Source organism: Oncorhynchus mykiss, chromosome 19 (assembly GCF_057628025.1).
Source record: "Oncorhynchus mykiss isolate SJ-2025 chromosome 19, ASM5762802v1, whole genome shotgun sequence".
Classification (NCBI taxonomy): Eukaryota; Metazoa; Chordata; class Actinopteri; order Salmoniformes; family Salmonidae; genus Oncorhynchus; species Oncorhynchus mykiss.
This window is the reverse complement of record NC_143040.1, coordinates 115,001-137,796: the sequence shown is the minus strand read 5'-3', so window position 1 is coordinate 137,796 and position 22,796 is coordinate 115,001. Positions and strand designations below refer to the sequence as shown.

The 22,796-nt window shown below is 48.8% G+C and overlaps 1 protein-coding gene across 1 annotated transcript in view; it reads right to left on the bottom strand.

Annotated features, from left to right (window-relative positions):
* Positions 1 to 1,482: 1,482 nt before the first annotated feature.
* Positions 1,483 to 22,796, bottom strand: part of LOC118966671 (slit homolog 2 protein) — a 126,074-nt gene continuing 104,760 nt past the window's right edge. The window contains exons 26-33 of the mRNA XM_090211782.1: positions 22,741 to 22,796; positions 12,496 to 12,736; positions 12,053 to 12,183; positions 11,592 to 11,746; positions 10,910 to 11,052; positions 9,143 to 9,300; positions 8,308 to 8,522; positions 1,483 to 7,024 (exon numbers count right to left, since the gene is read on the bottom strand). The exon at positions 22,741 to 22,796 is cut by the window's right edge and continues 82 nt beyond it. Of these exons, the coding sequence (XP_090067908.1) occupies positions 6,759 to 7,024; positions 8,308 to 8,522; positions 9,143 to 9,300; positions 10,910 to 11,052; positions 11,592 to 11,746; positions 12,053 to 12,183; positions 12,496 to 12,736; positions 22,741 to 22,796 (1,365 nt within the window). The 3' untranslated portion in view covers positions 1,483 to 6,758. The remainder of the gene's footprint in view (positions 7,025 to 8,307; positions 8,523 to 9,142; positions 9,301 to 10,909; positions 11,053 to 11,591; positions 11,747 to 12,052; positions 12,184 to 12,495; positions 12,737 to 22,740) is intronic.

The following is a 22,796-nucleotide window of genomic DNA, read 5'->3' as shown; positions in this document are numbered from 1 at the left end:
GTGTAGTCTAGGGGTGAGTCTCAGTCGTCTCTAGTGTAGTCTCGGGGTGAGTCTCAGTAGTCTCTAGTGTAGTCTAGGGCTGAGTCTCAATAGTCTAGGGTGTAGTCTAGGGGTGAGTCTCAGTCGTCTAGTGTAGTCTCGGGGTGAGTCTCAGTAGTCTCTAGTGTAGTCCTAGGGCTGAGTCTCAATAGTCTAGGGTGTAGTCTAGGGGTGAGTCTCAGTCGTCTCTAGTGTAGTCTAGGGTTGAGTCTCAATAGTCTAGGGTGTAGTCTAGGGGTGAGTCTCTATAGTGTAGTCTCGGGGTGAGTGTCAATAGTCTCTAGTGTAGTCTAGGGGTAGGTCTCAATAGTTTCTAGTGTTGTCTAGGGGTGTTTCTCAATAGTCTAGTATAGTCTAGGGGTGAGTCTCCATAGTGTAGTCTAGGGGTGAGTCTCTATAGTGTAGTCTAGGGGTGAGTCTCTATACTGTAGTCTAGGGGTGAGTCTCTATAGTCTAGTGTAGTCTAGGGGTGAGTCTCTATAGTCTAGTGTAGTCTAGGGGTGAGTCCCAATAGTCTAGTGAAGCCTAGGGGTGAGTCTCTATAGTCTAGTGTAGTCTAGGGGTGAGTCTCTATAGTCTAGTGAAGTCTAGGGGTGAGTGCCTATAGTCTAGTGAAGTCTAGGGGTGAGTCCCAATAGTCTAGTGAAGTCTAGGGGTGAGTCCCAATAGTCTAGTGTAGTCTAGGGGTGAGTCCCAATAGTCTGGTGTAGTCTAGGGGTGAGTCTCTATACTGTGGTCTAGGGGTGAGTCTCTATAGTCTAGTGTAGTCTAGGGGTGAGTCCCAATAGTCTAGTGAAGTCTAGGGGTGAGTCCCAATAGTCTAGGGTTGAGTCCCAATAGTCCAGTTTAGTCTAGGGGTGAGTCCCAATAGTCTAGTATAGTCTAGGGTTGAGTCTCAATAGTCTAGTGAAGTCTAGGGTTGAGTCCCAATAGTCTAGTGTAGTCTAGGGTTGAGTCCCAATAGTCTAGTGTAGTCTAAGGGTGAGTCCCAATAGTCTCTAGTGTAGTCTAGGGGTGAGTCCCAATAGTTTCTAGTGCAGTCTAGAGGTGAGTCCCAATAGTTTCTAGTGTAGTCTAGGGGTGAGTCTCAGTAGTCTCTAGTGTAGTCTAGGGGTGAGTGTCATTCGTCTCTAGTGTAGTCTAGGGGTGAGTCTCAGTAGTCTCTAGTGTAGTCCAGGGGTTGAGTCTCAATAGTTTCTAGTGTAGTCTAGGGGTGAGTCTCATTAGTCTCTAGTGTAGTCTAGGGGTGAGTGTCATTAGTCTCTAGTGTAGTCTAGGGGTGAGTCTCAGTAGTCTCTAGTGTAGTCTAGGGGTTGAGTCTCAATAGTTTCTAGTATAGTCTAGGGGTGCGTCCCAATGGTCTAGTGTAGTATAGGAATGAATCTCAATAGTCTGGTGTAGTCTGGAGGTCAACATTTTGTAAAGAAAGTAACATGCTGAGTCTGGAGGTAAATATTGTTGTTTAATAGACAAACACCTGTCAGGAACTGACATTAGTCTCGGGGGGGGGGGGGGGGGGGGTATAGAGCACAACGCACAGAGGAAGAGGGGGAGACATATTTATCTGTTACACAAGGAGGGAAGTCCCTACTGAGGGACAGGAAGTACTACGATCCATCCAGATCAGGATCCAAGTCTACGGTACAAAACCTTAGCAGCAACACGTTAAACATCGTCATAGTAACATCGGGTGGCTAACAAAGTAGTTTAATTTAGAAAAAAGTCACAGTTTTATTTTTAAGCAGAAATTGGTTAAAAAGTTATAAACGGTTCTAGGATCAGGTGATGTAATCTACACCATCAACATGTCTAGGATCAGGTGATGTAATCTACACCATCAACATGTCTAGGATCAGGTGATGTTGTAATCTACACCATCAACATGTCTAGGATCAGGTGATGTAATCTAAACCATCAACATGTCTAGGATCAGGTGATGTAATCTACACCATCAACATGTCTAGGATCAGGTGATGTAATCTAAACCATCAACATGTCTAGGATCAGGTGATGTTGTAATCTACACCATCAACATGTCTAGGATCAGGTGGTGTTGCCATCAACATGTCTAGGATCAGGTGATGTAATCTACACCATCAACATGTCTAGGATCAGGTGGTGTTGTAATCTACACCATCAACATGTCTAGGATCAGGTGGTGTTGTAATCTAAACCATCAACATGTCTAGGATCAGGTGATGTAATCTACACCGTCAACATGTCTAGGATCAGGTGGTGTTGCCATCAACATGTCTAGGATCAGGTGATGTAATCTACACTATCAACATGTCTAGGATCAAGTGATGTAATCTACACCATCAACATGTCTAGGATCAGGTGATGTTGTAACCTACACCATCAACATGTCTAGGATCAGGTGGTGTTGTAATCTACACCATCAACATGTCTAGGATCAGGTGATGTAATCTACACCATCAACATGTCTAGGACCAGGTGATGTAATCTAAACCATCAACATGTCTAGGATCAGGTGGTGATGTAATCTACACCAACATGTCTAGGATCAGGTGGTGATGTAATCTAAACCATCAACATGTCTAGGATCAGGTGTTGTAATCTAAACCATCAACATGTCTAGGATCAGGTGGTGTAATCTACACCATCAACATGTCTAGGATCAGGTGATGTTGTAATCTACACCATCAACATGTCTAGGATCAGGTGGTGTTGTAATCTACACCATCAACATGTCTAGGATCAGGTGATGAAATCTACACCATCAACATGTCTAGGATCAGGCAATGTTGTAATCTAACATCAACATGTCTAGGATCAGGTGATGTTGTAATCTAAACCATCAACATGTCTAGGATCAGGTGATGTAATCTACATCATCAACATGTCTAGGATCAGGTGGTGATGTAATCTACACCATCAACATGTCTAGGATCAGGTGATGTAATCTAAACCATCAACATGTCTAGGATCAGGTGGTGATGTAATCTAAACCATCAACATGTATAGGATCAGGTGTTGTAATCTACACCATCAACATGTCTAGGATCAGGTGATGTTGTAATCTACACCATCAACATGTCTAGGATCAGATGGTGTTGTAATCTAAACCAACATTTCTAGGATCAGGTGGTGTTGTAATCTACACCATCAACATGTCTAGGATCAGGTGATGTAATCTACACCATCAACATATCTAGGATCAGGTGGTGATGTAATCTACACCATCAACATGTCTAGGATCAGGTGGTGTTGCCATCAACACGTCTAGGATCAGGTGATGTAATCTAAACCATCAACATGTCTAGGATCAGGTGGTGTTGTAATCTACGCCATCAACATGTCTAGGATCAGGTGGTGTTGTAATCTACGCCATCAACATGTCTAGGATCAGGTGGTGTTGCCATCAACACGTCTAGGATCAGGTGATGTAATCTAAACCATCAACATGTCTAGGATCAGGTGTTGTAATCTAAACCATCAACATGTCTAGGATCAGGTGATGTAATCTACACCATCAACATGTCTAGGATCAGGTGATGTTGTAATCTACACCGTCAACATGTCTAGGATCAGGTGATGTAATCTAAACCATCAACATGTCTAGGATCAGGTGTTGTTGCTATCAACATGTCTAGGATCAGGTGATGTAATCTACAGCATCAACATGTCTAGGATCAGGTGATGTAATCTACAGCATCAACATGTCTAGGATCAGGTGGTGTTGTAACCTACACCATCAACATGTCTAGGATCAGGTGATGTAATCTACACCATCAACATGTCTAGGATCAGGTGGTGTTATCTACACCATCAACATGTCCTGGATCAGGTGATGTTGTAATCTACTCCATCAACATGTCTAGGATCAGGTGGTGTTGTAATCTAAACCATCAACATGTCTAGGATCAGGGGATGTAATCTACACCATCAACATGTCTAGGATCAGGTGATGTAATCTACACCATCAACATGTCCTGGATCAGGTGATGTTGTAATCTAAACCATCAACATGTCTAGGATCAGGTGATGTAAAGAACGTCAGATAAATGAACTATACACTTCTTATTACTCTTCATCATCAGCATCATCATGGCAATATACAAAGTCTGAGAAAACATGGCCACAGAAATACACAACAACGTCCTCAATCACAATGTCACATTTCTTTTGAAGATTAAAATGTAACTAAGTCTTCTGGCAAAAAAAATAAAAATAATTAAAACACGATAGTTTTACTCAGTGGTCAAAACAACATCAAAGACTTATCTCCAACCCCCCCCCCCCCCCCCCCCAAAACAAAACAAAAATTAGGACACGATATGTTGTTAGTCAATCTAGTCAATCTTCCACTGCCTTTAATACAAAAATAAGAGAGTCAAATATAAATTAATATATATTAAAAGTCAGACAGGTTGTCACAGGAGAGGAGGCACTGAGGGGTTCAACCTAATTACTACCTTAACAAAACTACACCATCTACGTGTGTGTGTGTGTGTGTGTGGATGAAAGGGTTCCCTCCGTCTCCCCCCCTGACCTGAGACCAGAACACCTCCACCTGGTGGTGAGTGTGTGTGCGTGCGCGTGTGTTTGTGTGTGTTTTGTGTGTGTTTTGTGTGTGTTTTGTGTGTGTGTGTGTGTGCGTGTGTGTGTGTGTGTTTTGTGTGTGTGTGTGTGGATGAAAGGGTTCCCTCCGTCTCCCCCCTGACCTGAGACCAGAACACCTCCACCTAGTGGTGAGTGTGTAGTACTACGGTTAATAGGGTGGGTAACTCCTACAACACAGGAAACAGGAAGTACACAACAGGAAGTGGTCGTCCGTCAGCGGGGAACACCGCTCGTCATCACGAGTCATCGTGCCAAAAACGGAAAAAGAAGGAACAGAGTCTTGTTGAGTTAAGTCTTTTTTTTCTCCGCTTGATAATAAAAATAAGTCATTTTTTTTTTTTTGTATTTTACAATATAATTCAACATCTCCTCTGAGGCAGTGAGCCCACAGTCCAGCGCTGGCAATATTTCTGTTGTTTTTCTTTGTTTCGTCTTGACTTTTGGGGGGGGGGGTTTACAAAAAGAAGAGGGATGAGGTTGGAGGAGTTTGGGATGAGGTCGGAGGAGGAGGAGGAGGAGAGGGGGATGAGGTCCTAGGAGGAGGAGAGGGGGATGAGGTCCTAGGAGGAGGAGAGGGGGATGAGGTCGGAGGAGGAGAGGGGAGGGGGATAAGTTCGGAGGAGGAGGAGAGGGGGATAAGGTCGGAGGAGGAGGAGAGGGGGATGAAGTCAGAGGAGGAGAGGGGGAGGGGGATAAGGTCGGAGGAGGAGAGGAGGAGGAGAGGGGGATGAGGTCAGAGGTTGAAAAGGGGATGAGGTGGGAGGAGGAGAGGAGGATGAGGTCGGAGGAGGAGAGGGGGATGAGGTCGGAGGAGGAGGAGGAGAAGGGGATGAGGTTGGATAAGGAGAAGGGGACAGGGGTGAGGTCGGAGGAGAAGAGGGGGAGGAGGAGAGGGGGAGGGAGATAAGGTCGGAGGAGGAGAGGGGGATGAGGTCGGATGAGGAGGATGAGGTCGGAGGAGGAGGAGAGGGGGATGAGGAGAATGAGGTTGGAGGAGAAGGGGAAGGGGATGAGGTCGGAGGGGGAGAAGGGGATGAGGTCGGAGGAGGAGGAGAGAGGGATGAGGTCGGAGGAGGAGGGGATGAGGTCGGAGGATGAGAGGGGGATGAGGTCAGAGAAGGAGAGGGGGTTGAGGTCGGAGGAGGAAAGGGGCATGATGTCAGAGGAGGAGAGGTGGATGAGGTCGGAGGAGGAGAGGGGGATGAGGTCGGAGGAGGAGAGGGGGATGAGGTCGGAGGAGTTGGAGAGGAGGATGAGGTCAGAGGAGGAGGAGAGGGCGATGAGGTCAGAGGACAGGGGGATGAGGTTGGAGGAGGAGTGGGGGATGAGGTCAGAGGTTGAAAAGGGGATGAGGTGGGAGGAGGAGAGGGGGATGAGGTCGGAGGAGAGGAGGAGGAGAGGGGGATGAGGTCAGAGGTTGAAAAGGGGATGAGGTGGGAGGAGGAGAGGGGGATGAGGTTGGATAAGGAGAAGGGGACGGGGGTGAGGTCGGAGGAGAAGAGGGGGATGAGGTCGGAGGAGGAGGAGGATAAGGTCGGAGGAGGAGAGGGGGATGAGGTTGGAGGAGGAGAAGGGGATGAGGTCGGAGGAGGAGGAGAGGGGGATGAGATCGGAGGAGGAGGAGAGGGGATGTGCTCTGAGGAGGAGGAGAGAGGGATGAGGTCGGAGGAGGGGATGAGGTCGGAGGAGGAGTGGGGGATGAGGTCAGAGGTTGAAAAGGGGATGAGGTGGGAGGAGGAGAGGGGGATGAGGTCGGAGGAGGAGAGGAGGAGGAGAGGGGGATGAGGTCAGAGGTTGAAAAGGGGATGAGGTGGGAGGAGGAGAGGGGGATGAGGTCGGAGGAGGAGGAGAGGAGGATGAGGTCAGAGGAGGAGAGGGGGATGAGGTCGGAGGAAGAGGAGAGGAGGATGAGGTCGGAGGAGGAGAGGGGGGTGAGGTCGGAGGAGGAGGAGGAGAGGGGGATGAGGTCCTAGGAGGAGGAGAGGGGGATGAGGTCGGAGGAGGAGGAGGATGAGGTTGGAGGAGGAGGAGAGGGGGATGAGGTCGGAGGAGAGAGGGATGGGTTTCCTTCCAGAGAGAGACAGGAGCAGGAACAGGAGGCGGAACCTTTCATCCCAGGGTAAAGGGGGGACGTTTTACGAGGGAGGACACTTTGTACAGCCGCACTTCACCACCTTCTCCACTTCCTGTACGAAGGAGGAGCCGTCGGTGCAGTGGAAGGTGTATTTCCTGCGTTTGGAACGTAAAGGGGAGCAGCAGCCGCTCCCGCCCCCCCCTTCAGCCCCCTCCGGACAGGAGCCGCGGCACTCTAGACGGGAGACCTTCTCCTGGGTTTCACACGCCGAATAGCCCCTCTGGAGCTGGTAGACAGCTCGGAGCCGTTCCCCTCGACAGACCACCTCTACAGGGGAAGAGAGAGAAGAAGGGTTTATAGAGACAGAGAGAGAGAGAGAGAAGAAGAGTTTATAGAGAGAGAGAAGATAGGCTTAGAGAGAGAGAGAGAGAGAGAGAGAGAAGAAGGGCTTAGAGAGAGAAGAGAGAGAGAGAGAGAGAGAGAGAGAAGAAGGGCTTAGAGAGAGAGAGAAGAGAGGCTTAGAGAGAGAGAGAAGATAGGCTTAGAGAGAGAGAGAGAAGATAGGCTTAGAGAGAGAGAGAGAAGAAGGGCTTAGAGAGAGAGAGAAGAGAGGCTTAGAGAGAGAGAGAAGATAGGCTTAGAGAGAGAGAGAGAAGATAGGCTTAGAGAGAGAGAGAAGAGAGTGAGAGAAGAAGGGCTTAGAGAGAGAGAGAGAGAAGATAGGCTTAGAGAGAGAGAGAGAGAAGAAGGGCTTAGAGAGAGAGGGAGGGAGAGAGAGAGAAGGGCTGAGAGAGAGAGAGAGAGAAGGGCTGAGAGAGAGAGAGAGAGAATAAGGGTTTAGAAAGAGAGGGGCGGTAGTTAGAGAGGGAGAGAGATGGGAGGAGGTGTGGATGGATGGACGGATGGATGGATGGATGGATGGAGGGATGGATGGAGGGAGGGAGGGAGGGAGAGAGAGGGATGAGAGGTGTGGATTGATGAGGGAGGAAGGAAGGAAGGAAGGAAGGAAGGAAGGAAGGAAGGAAGGAAGGAAGGAAGGAAGGAAGGAGATAACGAAGGAACAAGGAAGGAAGAGTGTGAAAGGAGAGAGCAGAGGATGCGGGTGGCTGAGGTTGAAACAAGCTCATGTGGAACGGAAGATCTCCAATGTGATTGGCTGTGGAGGAGCATGGTCTCCAATGTGATTGGCTGTGGAGGAGCATGGTCTCCAATGTGATTGGCTGTGGAGGAGGATGGGTTAAGGAGAGGGGGTGGCGGGGCAAAGAGGGCTGACCTCTGACCTCTGACCCTGAGAATCTCACCTGGGTGACCCCTCTGCCGGGGGGCGGTGGATCAGAGGAGGCTGGGGCAGACAGACAGCAGAGAGTTAGAGCAGACAGACAGTTAAAACACTAGCAGACAGACAGCAGAGAGTTAGAGCAGACAGACAGTTAAAACACTAGCAGACAGACAGCAGAGAGTTAGAGCAGACAGACAGGGTTAAAACACTAACAGACAGACAGCAGAGAGTTAGAGCAGACAGACAGATGAACAGACAGACAGTGGCCAGATGAGACCGATGTGGAGACCCACCCTCCCTCCCTCCCTCCCTCCCTCCCTCCCTCCCTCACCTCTGTCGCAGGCGTCCCCCGTGTATCCTGGGTTACATTGACAGTAGGCCTTGCCCAGGCCAGACAGCCTACATTTCCCATGTTTACATCTGGTCAGCTGACAGGGGTCCAGCACTTCCTGGTCTGCCTCGTCACACAGCACCCCGAGGAATCCTGGCTGGCAGCGACAGGAGTAGGAGTAGGAATTGATAGGAAGACATGAACCATGGATACACCTGCAGGAAGGAGGAGGGAGAGATGGGGGGGGGGAGAGATGAGGGGGAGGGAGAGGACGGAGAGAGAGAGAGATGGGGGAGGGAGAGGACGGAGAGAGAGAGAGAGATGGGGGAGGGAGAGGAAGGAGAGAGAGAGAGATGGGGGAGGGAGAGGGGAGGGAGAGGAAGGAGAGAGAGAGAGATGGGAGAGGGGAGGGAGAGGAAGGAGAGAGAGAGAGATGGGGGAGGGAGAGGGGAGGGAGAGGAAGGAGAGAGAGAGAGATGGGGGAGGGAGAGGAAGGAGAGAGAGAGAGATGGGGGAGGGAGAGGGGAGGGAGAGGAAGGAGAGAGAGAGAGATGGGGGAGGGAGAGGGGAGGGAGAGGAAGGAGAGAGAGAGAGATGGGGGAGGGAGAGGGGAGGGAGAGGAAGGAGAGAGAGAGAGATGGGGGAGGGAGAGGGGAGGGAGAGGAAGGAGAGAGAGAGATATGGGGGAGGGAGAGGAAGGAGAGAGAGAGAGATGGGGGAGGAGAAATACAATTGAAATGGATCGCCACTCCACCTCCCCTCACTCATTCCTCTCCATCCTCCCCCTCACCCTCATCCTCCCCTCACCCATCACCCCCATCCCCAGTCCACTGACTTGTTCCCATCACAGGGGTTGTTGACCTGGTCCTGACAACGGTCTCCGGTCCATCCAGGGTGGCAAGTACAGGAGAAGCCTCTCTGACCGGTTGGGTGGCACTCACCCTGGCCACACACACCTGCCTGGCACGGCTGGCATCCCGCTTCGACCCCAGTCTGGAAAACACAACAGGGTTCAGTTTAGAGGAGGAACAGCTGGTTTAGTCTTTGACATTGTCTCCGAACCAGCCTTTTCCAGGTGAGGGAAACCTCCTGGGTGTGTTTCCATGTGTGTAAAGATTAGAGTTTTATTTGGTTGGTTTTGCTGTATGTTTGATCTTCCTTCATAATGCCAGTGTTTCAATATATGTCCCTGCTCCAGCCTGACCCCCAGGTACCTGCTCCAGTCTGACCCCCAGGTCCTGTCCCTGCTCCAGCCTGACCCCCAGGTCCCTGCTCCAGCCTGACCCCCAGGTCCTGCACCTGTCCCTGCTCCAGTCTGACCCCCAGGTCCCTGCTCCAGTCTGACCCCCAGGTCCCTGCTCCAGCCTGACCCCCAGGTCCTGTCCCTGCTCCAGTCTGACCCCCAGGTCCCTGCTCCAAAATGACCCCCAGGTCCCTGCTCCAGTCTGACCCCCAGGTCCCTGCTCCAGTCTGACCCCAAGGTCCTGTCCCTGCTCCAGTCTGACCCCCAGGTCCTGTCCCTGCTACAGCCTGACCCCCAGGACCTGTCCCTGCTCCAGGCTGACCCCTAGGTCCTGTCCCTGCTCTAGTCTGACCCCCAGGTCCTGTCCCTGTCCCTGTTCCAGACTGACCCCCAGGTCACTGTTCCAGACTGACCCCCAGGTCCTGTCCCTGCTCCAGCCTGACTCCCAGGTCCTGTCCCTGCTCCAGCCTGACCCCCAGGTCCCTGCTCCAGTCTGACCCCCAGGTCCTGTCCCTGTCCCTGCTCCAGCCTGACCTCCAGGTCCCTGCTCCAGTCTGACCCCCAGGTCCTGTCCCTGCTCCAGCCTGACCCTCAGGTCCTGTCCCTGCTCCAGCCTGACTCCCAGGTCCTGTCCCTGCTCCAGTCTGATCCCCAGGTCCTGTCCCTGCTCTAGCCTGACCCCAGGTCCTGTCCCTGCTCCAGTCTAACCCCCAGGTCCTGTCCCTGTCCCTGCTCCAGTCTGACCCCCAGGTCCTGTACCTGTCCCTGCTCCAGTCTGACCCCCAGGTCCTGTCCCTGTCCCTGTTCCAGTCTGACCCACAGGTCCTGTACCTGTCCCTGCTCCAGTCTGACCCCCAGGTCTTGTCCCTGCTCCAGTCTGACCCCCAGGTCCTGTACCTGTCCCTTCTCCAGTCTGACCCCCAGGTCCTGTACCTGTCCCTGCTCCAGTCTGACCCCCAGGTCCTGTCCCTGCTCCAGTCTGACCCCCAGGTCCTGTACCTGCTCCAGCCTGACCCCCAGGTCCTGTCCCTGCTCCAGACTGACCCACAGGTCCTGTACCTGCTCCAGTCTGACCCCCAGGTCCTGTACCTGTCCCTGCTCCAGTCTGACCCCCAGGTACTGTACCTGTCCCTGCTCCAGTCTGACCCCCAGGTCCTGTCCCTGCTCCAGACTGACCCACAGGTCCTGTCCCTGCTCCAGTCTGACCCCAAGGTCCTGTACCTGTCCCTGCTCTAGTCTGACCCCCAGGTCCTGTACCTGTCCCTGCTCCAGTCTGACCCCCAGGTCCTGTCCCTGCTCCAGCCTGACGCCCAGGTCCTGTACCTGTCCCTGCTCCAGTCTGACCCCCAGGTCCTGTACCTGTCCCTGCTCCAGTCCGACCCCCAGATCCTGCAGCTGTCCGTTGATGTAGAGGTTCCTGAGACAGCCGTGGAAGCTGGTCCGGTTCTGCCCCCCAACTCCAGACTGCAGCGCTGCAGAGACTGACCAACGATCTGGCATACCTGGAGAGAGGGAGAGAGGGAGAGGGAGCGGGAGCGAGAGAGAGAGAGAGAGAGAGAGAGAGAGAGAGAGAGAGAGAAAGAGAAAGAGAGAAAGAGAGAGAGAAAGAGAGAAAGAGAGAGAGAGAGAGAGAGAGAGAGAGAGAGGGAGAGAGAGAGTTCTGTAAGTGTAATTATTACTGTTAATTTTTTATTGTTGATTTCACTGATGTTTATTATCTATTTTACTTGCTTTGGCAATGTTGACATGTGTTTCCCATGGCAATAAAGCCCTTTAAATTTAATTGAATGTAGAGAGACAGACACACAGAGAAAGAAAGAGAAGAAGAGAGACACACAGAGAAAGAAAGAGAAGAAGAGAGACACACAGAGAAAGAAAGAGAAGAAGAGAGACAGAGAAAGAAAGAGAAGAAGAGAGACACACAGAGAGAGATGATACTTCACATATGGAACCAACACGTTTTATAGCCTGCTAAGCTAGAGGGAGCTACAAAACGTCCCAGAAACCCCCTCTTCCCTAACACACACAGTGTATAACGTACCTCCCAGGTATAGAGGAGAATCAATGCTGAGTGTTGACTGTTTACTCAGAGAGTTGATAGACTTGACTGGTCCTCCATCAATAGACAGAGACACAGTCTGATCTGATGCCACCAACTCTACCACATGGAATACACCATCATTTACTGTCTCCACACTGAGAGGAGAGAGAGAGAGAGGGGGGAGAGATGGAGGACAAAGAGAGAGAGAGAGAGAGAGAGAGAGAGAGAGAGAGGAGAGAAAGAGAGAGAGAGGAGAGAAAGAGAGAGAGAGAGCGAGAGAGGGGGGAGAGGGAGACAGAGATGGAGGACAAAGAGAGAGAGAGAGAGAGGAAACAGCAACACAATAAGAGCCAACCAAATCATGAAATGTGTGTGTGTGGTATGGTGTGTGTTATGGTGTGTGTGTGTGTGTGTGGTATGGTGTGTGTTATGGTGTGTGTGTGTGTGTGTGTGTATGTTACCTGTATATAGCAGAGGCAGGGTTTGTTCCAGTGTGGTAGCTGACACGGAGACGTCCTCTATACAACTCTATGGTAATGTGGTCCTTGTCTCCTTTATACAGCAACACACCACTGTCCTCATCTGTAGCAATCTGACAGAAACACACACACACACACACGCACGCACACACACACACACACACACACACACACACACACACACACACACACACCACACACCCCACACCACACACACACACACACACACACACACACACACACACACACACACACACACACACACACACACACACACACACACACCCCACACACACACACCTATGTTTAATCACCCCTTATATTATATAGTTATAAGTCAGTCAAGGAAGTGATGATGATATGTGTGTTTCCGGTGTGTGTGTGTGTGTGTGTGTGTGTGTGTGTGTGTGTGTGTGTGTGTGTACCTGTAGTGTGATGTTTGTCTCAGGTGTGATTAGACTAGAGGGCAGCTGCAGGTAAGACCGTCGGTTGACAAAGTTGACACTGGCTAGCGTCTCACACCACTCGCCCTCGTAACCATGGAGACACTGACAGCGGGGGTCCGTCTCCACGACAACGCACTGCGCTCCGTTCATACACTCGTGGTCGTCACAGGGACTGGTGCGCGGCAGAACCATGGGAGGAGAGAACTCACAGAACAGACCGCTGAAAACAAACAAAACAACCATCAGGGACTCACAGAACAGACCGCTGATCTAGGATCAGGTTCCCCTATGTCCATGTAATCATGTTCATTGTCAGGTAAACAAGATAAACTGATCATAGATCAGCACTCTTAGATGCCATCAGAAAGAGTTTACACTCTTTTGTTGTTGTTGTTGTTGTTGTTGTTGTTGTTGTTGTTGTTGTTGTTGTTGTTGTTGTTGTTGTTGTGGAATAAAAAAAAGATTGACACAAAATATATAGAAAAATGATAACGTAAAACAACCCCGAGTTAGAATCACAGTGATAATATCTGGGAGTCTTCTTGGGTAAGTCTCTCAGAGTCATTACAGCTGGGAGTCGTCTTGGGTAAGTCTCTCAGAGTCATTACAGCTGGGAGTCTTCCTGGGTAAGTCTCTCAGAGTCATTACAGCTGGGAGTCGTCTTGGGTAAGTCTCTAAGAGTCATTACAGCTGGGAGTCTTCTTGGGTAAGTCTCTAAGAGTCATTACAGCTGGGAGTCGTCTTGGGTAAGTCTCTAAGAGTCATTACAACTGGGAGTCTTCTTGGGTAAGTCTCTAAGAGTCATTACAGCTGGGGGTCTTCTTGGGTAAGTCTCTAAGAGTCATTACAGCTGGGAGTCTTCTTGGGTAAGTCTCTAAGAGTCATTACAGCTGGGAGTCTTCTTGGGTAAGTCTAAGAGTCATTACAGCTGGGAGTCTTCTTGGGTAAGTCTCTAAGAGTCATTACAGCTGGGAGTCTTCCTGGGTAAGTCTAAGAGTCATTACAGCTGGGAGTCTTCTTGGGTAAGTCTCTAAGAGTCATTACAGCTGGGAGTCTTCCTGGGTAAGTCTCTCAGAGTCATTACAGCTGGGGTCTTCTTGGGTAAGTCTCTAAGAGTCATTACAACTGGAAGTCTTCTTGGGTAAGTCTCTAAGAGTCATTACAGCTGGGAGTCTTCTTGGGTAAGTCTCTAAGAGTCATTACAGCTGGGAGTCTTCTTGGGTAAGTCTCTAAGAGTCATTACAGCTGGGGGTCTTCTTGGGTAAGTCTCTAAGAGTCATTACAGCTGGGAGTCTTCTTGGGTAAGTCTCTAAGAATCATTACAGCTGGGAGTCTTCTTGTGTAAGTCTCTAGGAGTCATTACAGCTGTTGAGTCTTTCTGGGTAATTCTCTAAGAGTCATTACAGCTGGGAGTCTTTCTGGGTAAGTCTCTAGGAGTCATTACAGCTGTTGAGTCTTTCTGGGTAATTATCTAAGAGTCATTACAGCTGGGAGTCTTTCTGGGTAAGTCTCTAGGAGTCATTACAGCTGTTGAGTCTTTCTGGGTAATTCTCTAAGAGTCATTACAGCTGGGAGTCTTTCTGGGTAAGTCTCTAGGAGTCATTACAGCTGTTGAGTCTTTCTGGGTAATTCTCTAAGCGTCATTACAGCTGGGAGTCTTTCTGGGTAAGTCTCTAGGAGTCATTACAGCTGTTGAGTCTTTCTGGGTAATTCTCTAGGAGTCATTACAGCTGGGAGTCTTTCTGGGTAAGTCTCTAGGAGTCATTACAGCTGTTGAGTCTTTCTGGGTAATTCTCTAAGCGTCATTACAGCTGGGAGTCTTTCTGGGTAAGTCTCTAGGAGTCATTACAGCTGTTGAGTCTTTCTGGGTAAGTCTCTAGGAGTCATTACAGCTGTTGAGTCTTTCTGGGTAATTCTCTAAGCGTCATTACAGCTGGGAGTCTTTCTGGGTAAGTCTCTAGGAGTCATTACAGCTGTTGAGTCTTTCTGGGTAAGTCTCTAAGAGTGATTATAGCTGGGAGTCTTTCTGGGTAAGTCTCTAAGAGCTTTCCACACCTGGATTGTACAACATTTGCCCATTTTTTATTTTCATAATTCTTCAAGCTCTGTCAAGTTGGTTGTTGATCATTGCTAGACAGCCATTTTTAAGTTTTAAGTCATAGATTTTCAATATGATTTAAGTCAAAACTGTAACTCGGCCTCTCAGGAACATTCACAGTCTTCTTGGTAAGCAACTCCAGTGTAGATGTGGCCTTCTGATTTAGGTTATTGTCCTGCTAAAAGGTGAATTAATCTCCCAGTGTCTGTTGGAAAGCAGACTGAACCAGGTCTTCCTCGAGAACTTTTCCTGTTCTTAGCCCCATTCTGTTTAATTTTTATCCCGAAAAACTCCACAGTTCTTAATGATGACAAGCATACCCATAACATGACGCAGCCACTGTGCTTGAAAATATGGAGAGCGGTACTCAGTGATGTGTTGTATTGGGTTTGTCCCAAACATAATACTTTGTATTCAGGACAAAAAGTTAATTGCTTTGCAACATTTGTTGTATAAATTTAGTGCCTTGTTGCAAACAGGATGCATGTTTTGGAATATTTTTATTCTGTACAGGCTTCCTTCTTTTCACTCTGTCATTTAGGTTGGGATTGTGGAGTAACTACAATGTTGTTGATCCATCCTCAGTTTTCTCCTATCACAGCCATTAAACTCTGTAACTGTTTTAAAGTCTCCATTGGCCTCATGGTGAAATCCCTGAGCGGTTTCCTTCCTCTCCGGCAACTGAGTTAGGAAGGACACCTGTATATTTGTAGTGACTGTTTTTTTTTACCCATCTACCAATAAGAGCCCTTCTTTGTGAGGCATTGGAAAACCTCCCTGGTCTTTGTGGTTGAATCTGTGTTTGAAATTCAAACCTTACAGATAATTGTATGTGTGGGGTACATGTTATATTCTGCTTCTGTTCTGTTCTATTCTGCTCCTGTTCTGCTCCTGGTCTGTTCTGCTCCTGGTCTGTTCTGCTCCTGGTTTGGTCTGTTCTGTTCTACTCTGCTCCTGGTCTGTTCTGCTCCTGGTTTGGTCTGTTCTGTTCTACTCTGCTCCTGTTCTGCTCCTGTTCTGTTCTACTCTGCTCCTGTTCTGTTCCACTCTGCTCCTGTTCTGCTCCTGTTCTGTTCTACTCTGCTCCTGTTCTGCTCTATTCTGCTCCTGTTCTGCTCTATTCTGCTCCTGGTCTGCTCTATTCTGCTCCTGGTCTGTTCTACTCTGCTCCTGGTCTGCTGCTGGTCTGTTCTGCTCCTGGTTTGGTATGTTCTGCTCCTGTTCGGCTCCTGGTCTGTTCTGCTCCTGTTCTGCTCCTGGTCTGTTATGTTCTGCTCCTGTTCTGCTCCTGTTCTGCTCCTGTTCTGTTCTGTTCTGCTCCTGTTCTGTTCTATTCTGTTCTACTCTGCTCCTGTTCTGTTCTATTCTGCTCCTGTTCTGCTCCTGGTCTGTTCTGTTCTGCTCCTGTTCTGCTGCTGTTCTGCTCCTGTTCTGTTCTGTTCTGTTCTGCTCCTGTTCTGTTCTATTCTGCTCCTGTTCTGCTCCTGTTCTGTTCTATTCTGCTCCTGTTCTGTTCTATTCTGCTCCTGTTCTGTTCTGTTCTGCTCCTGTTCTGCTCCTGTTCTGTTCTATTCTGCTCCTGTTCTGCTCCTGTTCTGTTCTATTCTGTTCTACTCTGCTCCTGTTCTGTTCTGTTGTACTCCTGTTCTGCTCCTGGTCTGTTCTGTTCTGCTCCTGTTCTATTCTGTTCTACTTTGCTCCTGTTCTGTTCTATTCTGTTGTTCTGTTCTAAATGTCTGATTCTGTTCTACATATGAGCCACAAGGTGGTGCTAAGGATAACAGGTTAACTACCCCTACAGACTGGTACTAAACCAGCCCCTACCTCATCATGAACGTTCAGGTTAACTACCCCTACAGACTGGTACTAAACCAGCCCCTACCTCATCATGAACGTTCAGGTTAACTACCCCTACAGACTGGTACTAAACCAGCCCCTACCTCATCATGAACGTTCAGGTTAACTACCCCTACAGACTGGTACTAAACCAGCCCCTACCTCATCATGAACGTTCAGGTTAACTACCCCTACAGACTGGTACTAAACCAGCCCCTACCTCATCATGAACGTTCAGGTTAACTACCCCTACAGACTGGTACTAAACCAGCTCCTACCTCATCATGAACGTTCAGGTTAACTACCCCTACAGACTGGTACTAAACCAGCCCCTACCTCATCATGAACGTTCAGGTTAACTACCCCTACAGACTGGTACTAAACCAGCCCCTACCTCATCATGAACGTTCAGGTTAACTACACCTACAGACAGGTACTAAACCAGCCCCTACCTCATCATGAACGTTCAGGATAACAGGTTAACTACCCCTACAGACTGGTACTAAACCAGCCCCTACCTCATCATGAACGTTCAGGTTAACTACCCCTACAGACTGGTACTAAACCAGCCCCTACCTCATCATGAACGTTCAGGTTAACTACCCCTACAGACTGGTACTAAACCAGCCCCTACCTCATCATGAACGTTCAGGTTAACTACCCCTACAGACTGGTACTAAACCAGCCCCTACCTCATCATGAACGTTCAGGTTAACTACCCCTACAGACTGGTACTAAACCAGCTCCTACCTCATCATGAACGTTCAGGTTAACTACCCCTACAGACTGGTACTAAACCAGCCCCTACCTCATCATGAACGTTCAGGTTAACTACCCCTACAGACTGGTACTAAACCAGCCCCTACCTCATCATGAACGTTCAGGTTAACTACACCTACAGACAGGTACTAAACCAGCCCCTACCTCATCATGAACGTTCAGGATAACAGGTTAACTACCCCTACAGACTGGTACTAAACCAGCCCCTACCTCATCATGAACGTTCAGGTTAACTACCCCTACAGACTGGTACTAAACCAGCCCCTACCTCATCATGAACGTTCAGGTTAACTACCCCTACAGACTGGTACTAAACCAGCCCCTACCTCATCATGAACGTTCAGGTTAACTACCCCTACAGACTGGTACTAAACCAGCTCCTACCTCATCATGAACATTCAGGTTAACTACCCCTACAGACTGGTACTAAACCAGCCCCTACCTCATCATGAACGTTCAGGTTAACTACCCCTACAGACTGGTACTAAACCAGCCCCTACCTCATCATGAACGTTCAGGTTAACTACACCTACAGACAGGTACTAAACCAGCCCCTACCTCATCATGAACGTTCAGGATAACAGGTTAACTACCCCTACAGACTGGTACTAAACCAGCCCCTACCTCATCATGAACGTTCAGGTTAACTACCCCTACAGACTGGTACTAAACCAGCCCCTACCTCATCATGAACGTTCAGGTTAACTACCCCTACAGACTGGTACTAAACCAGCCCCTACCTCATCATGAACGTTCAGGTTAACTACCCCTACAGACTGGTACTAAACCAGCCCCTACCTCATCATGAACGTTCAGGTTAACTCCCCCTACAGACTGGTACTAAACCAGCCCCTACCTCATCATGAACGTTCAGGTTAACTACCCCTACAGACTGGTACTAAACCAGCCCCTACCTCATCATGAACGTTCAGGTTAACTACCCCTACAGACTGGTACTAAACCAGCCCCTACCTCATCATGAACGTTCAGGTTAACTACCCCTACAGACTGGTACTAAACCAGCCCCTACCTCATCATGAACATTCAGGTTAACTCCCCCTACAGACTGGTACTAAACCAGCCCCTACCTCATCATGAACGTTCAGGTTAACTACCCCTACAGACTGGTACTAAACCAGCCCCTAACTCATCATGAACGTTCAGGTTAACTACCCCTACAGACTGGTACTAAACCAGCCCCTAACTCATCATGAACGTTCAGGTTAACTACCCCTACAGACTGGTACTAAACCAGCCCCTACCTCATCATGAACGTTCAGGTTAACTACCCTTACAGACTGGTACTAAACCAGCCCCTACCTCATCATGAACGTTCAGGTTAACTACCCCTACAGACTTGTACTAAACCAGCCCCTACCTCATCATGAACGTTCAGGTTAACTACCCCTACAGACTGGTACTAAACCAGCCCCTACCTCATCATGAACGTTCAGGTTAACTACCCTTACAGACTGGTACTAAACCAGCCCCTACCTCATCATGAACGTTCAGGATAACAGGTTAACTACCCCTACAGACTGGTACTAAACCAGCCCCTACCTCATCATGAACGTTCAGGTTAACTACCCCTACAGACTGGTACTAAACCAGCCCCTACCTCATCATGAACGTTCAGGTTAACTCCCCCTACAGACTGGTACTAAACCAGCCCCTACCTCATCATGAACGTTCAGGTTAACTACCCCTACAGACTGGTACTAAACCAGCCCCTACCTCATCATGAACGTTCAGGTTAACTACCCCTACAGACTGGTACTAAACCAGCCCCTACCTCATCATGAACGTTCAGGTTAACTACCCCTACAGACTGGTACTAAACCAGCCCCTACCTCATCATGAACATTCAGGTTAACTCCCCCTACAGACTGGTACTAAACCAGCCCCTACCTCATCATGAACGTTCAGGTTAACTACCCCTACAGACTGGTACTAAACCAGCCCCTAACTCATCATGAACGTTCAGGTTAACTACCCCTACAGACTGGTACTAAACCAGCCCCTACCTCATCATGAACGTTCAGGTTAACTACCCTTACAGACTGGTACTAAACCAGCCCCTACCTCATCATGAACGTTCAGGTTAACTACCCCTACAGACTGGTACTAAACCAGCCCCTACCTCATCATGAACGTTCAGGTTAACTACCCCTACAGACTGGTACTAAACCAGCCCCTACCTCATCATGAACGTTCAGGTTAACTACCCCTACAGACAGGTACTAAACCAGCCCCTACCTCATCATGAACGTTCAGGTTAACTACCCCTACAGACTGGTACTAAACCAGCCCCTACCTCATCATGAACGTTCAGGTTAACTACCCTTACAGACTGGTACTAAACCAGCCCCTACCTCATCATGAACATTCATGTTAACTACCCTTACAGACTGGTACTAAACCAGCCCCTACCTCATCATGAACGTTCAGGATAACAGGTTAACTACCCCTACAGACTGGTACTAAACCAGCCCCTACCTCATCATGAACGTTCAGGTTAACTACCCCTACAGACTGGTACTAAACCAGCCCCTACCTCATCATGAACGTTCAGGTTAACTACCCCTACAGACTGGTACTAAACCAGCCCCTACCTCATCATGAACGTTCAGGTTAACTACCCCTACAGACTGGTACTAAACCAGCCCCTACCTCATCATGAACGTTCAGGTTAACTACCCCTACAGACTGGTACTAAACCAGCCCCTACCTCATCATGAACGTTCAGGTTAACTACCCCTACAGACTGGTACTAAACCAGCCCCTACCTCATCATGAACGTTCAGGTTAACTACCCCTACAGACTGGTACTAAACCAGCCCCTACCTCATCATGAACGTTCAGGTTAACTACCCCTACAGACTGGTACTAAACCAGCCCCTACCTCATCATGAACGTTCAGGTTAACTACCCCTACAGACTGGTACTAAACCAGCTCCTACCTCATCATGAACGTTCAGGTTAACTACCCCTACAGACTGGTACTAAACCAGCCCCTACCTCATCATGAACGTTCAGGTTAACTACCCCTACAGACTGGTACTAAACCAGCCCCTACCTCATCATGAACGTTCAGGTTAACTACACCTACAGACAGGTACTAAACCAGCCCCTACCTCATCATGAACGTTCAGGATAACAGGTTAACTACCCCTACAGACTGGTACTAAACCAGCCCCTACCTCATCATGAACGTTCAGGTTAACTACCCCTACAGACTGGTACTAAACCAGCCCCTACCTCATCATGAACGTTCAGGTTAACTACCCCTACAGACTGGTACTAAACCAGCCCCTACCTCATCATGAACGTTCAGGTTAACTACCCCTACAGACTGGTACTAAACCAGCCCCTACCTCCTCATGAACGTTCAGGTTAACTCCCCCTACAGACTGGTACTAAACCAGCCCCTACCTCATCATGAACGTTCAGGTTAACTACCCCTACAGACTGGTACTAAACCAGCCCCTACCTCATCATGAACGTTCAGGTTAACTACCCCTACAGACTGGTACTAAACCAGCCCCTACCTCATCATGAACGTTCAGGTTAACTACCCCTACAGACTGGTACTAAACCAGCCCCTACCTCATCATGAACATTCAGGTTAACTCCCCCTACAGACTGGTACTAAACCAGCCCCTAACTCATCATGAACGTTCAGGTTAACTACCCCTACAGACTGGTACTAAACCAGCCCCTACCTCATCATGAACGTTCAGGTTAACTACCCTTACAGACTGGTACTAAACCAGCCCCTACCTCATCATGAACGTTCAGGTTAACTACCCCTACAGACTGGTACTAAACCAGCCCCTACCTCATCATGAACGTTCAGGTTAACTACCCCTACAGACTGGTACTAAACCAGCCCCTACCTCATCATGAACGTTCAGGTTAACTACCCTTACAGACTGGTACTAAACCAGCCCCTACCTCATCATGAACGTTCAGGATAACAGGTTAACTACCCCTACAGACTGGTACTAAACCAGCCCCTACCTCATCATGAACGTTCAGGTTAACTACCCCTACAGACTGGTACTAAACCAGCCCCTACCTCATCATGAACGTTCAGGTTAACTACCCCTACAGACTGGTACTAAACCAGCCCCTACCTCATCATGAACGTTCAGGTTAACTACCCCTACAGACTGGTACTAAACCAGCCCCTACCTCATCATGAACGTTCAGGTTAACTCCCCCTACAGACTGGTACTAAACCAGCCCCTACCTCATCATGAACGTTCAGGTTAACTACCCCTACAGACTGGTACTAAACCAGCCCCTACCTCATCATGAACGTTCAGGTTAACTACCCCTACAGACTGGTACTAAACCAGCCCCTACCTCATCATGAACGTTCAGGTTAACTACCCCTACAGACTGGTACTAAACCAGCCCCTACCTCATCATGAACGTTCAGGTTAACTACCCCTACAGACTGGTACTAAACCAGCTCCTACCTCATCATGAACGTTCAGGTTAACTACCCCTACAGACTGGTACTAAACCAGCCCCTACCTCATCATGAACGTTCAGGTTAACTACCCCTACAGACTGGTACTAAACCAGCCCCTAACTCATCATGAACGTTCAGGTTAACTACTCCTACAGACTGGTACTAAACCAGCCCCTACCTCATCATGAACGTTCAGGTTAACTACCCCTACAGACTGGTACTAAACCAGCCCCTACCTCATCATGAACGTTCAGGTTAACTACCCCTACAGACTGGTACTAAACCAGCCCCTACCTCATCATGAATGTTCAGGTTAACTACCCCTACAGACTGGTACTAAACCAGCCCCTACCTCATCATGAACGTTCAGGTTAACTACCCCTACAGACTGGTACTAAACCAGCCCCTACTTCATCATGAACGTTCAGGATAACAGGTTAACTACCCCTACAGACTGGTACTAAACCAGCCCCTACCTCATCATGAACGTTCAGGTTAACTACCCCTACAGACTGGTACTAAACCAGCCCCTACCTCATCATGAACGTTCAGGTTAACTACCCCCTCAAACGCATTAAGAAGGAAAGAAATTCCACAAATTAACTTAAGGCACACCCGTTAATTGAAATGCATTCCAGGTGACTACCTCATGAAGCTGGTTGAGAGAATGCCAAGAATGTGGAAAACTGTCATCAAGGCAAAGGGTGGATACTTTGAAGAATCTCAAATATAAAAATATATTTTTATTTGTTTAACCCTTTTTTGGTTAGTTTGTTGGTTACTACATGATTCCATATTTGTTATTTCATAGTTTTGATGTCTTCACTATTATTCTACAATGTAGAAAATAGTAGAAATAAAGAAAAACCCTGGAATGAGTAGGTGTTCTAGTGTGTCCAAACTTCTGACTAGTACTGTATGTGTGTGTGTGTGTGTGTGTGTGTGTGTGTGTGTGTGTGTGTGTGTGTGTGTGTGTGTGAGTGTGTGAGTGTGTGTGTGAGTGTGTGTGTGTGCTTGTGTGTCCTGTTACCTGTATCCCTCAGGACAGACACAGGTGTATCCGTTGACCGCATCAATGCACTGAGC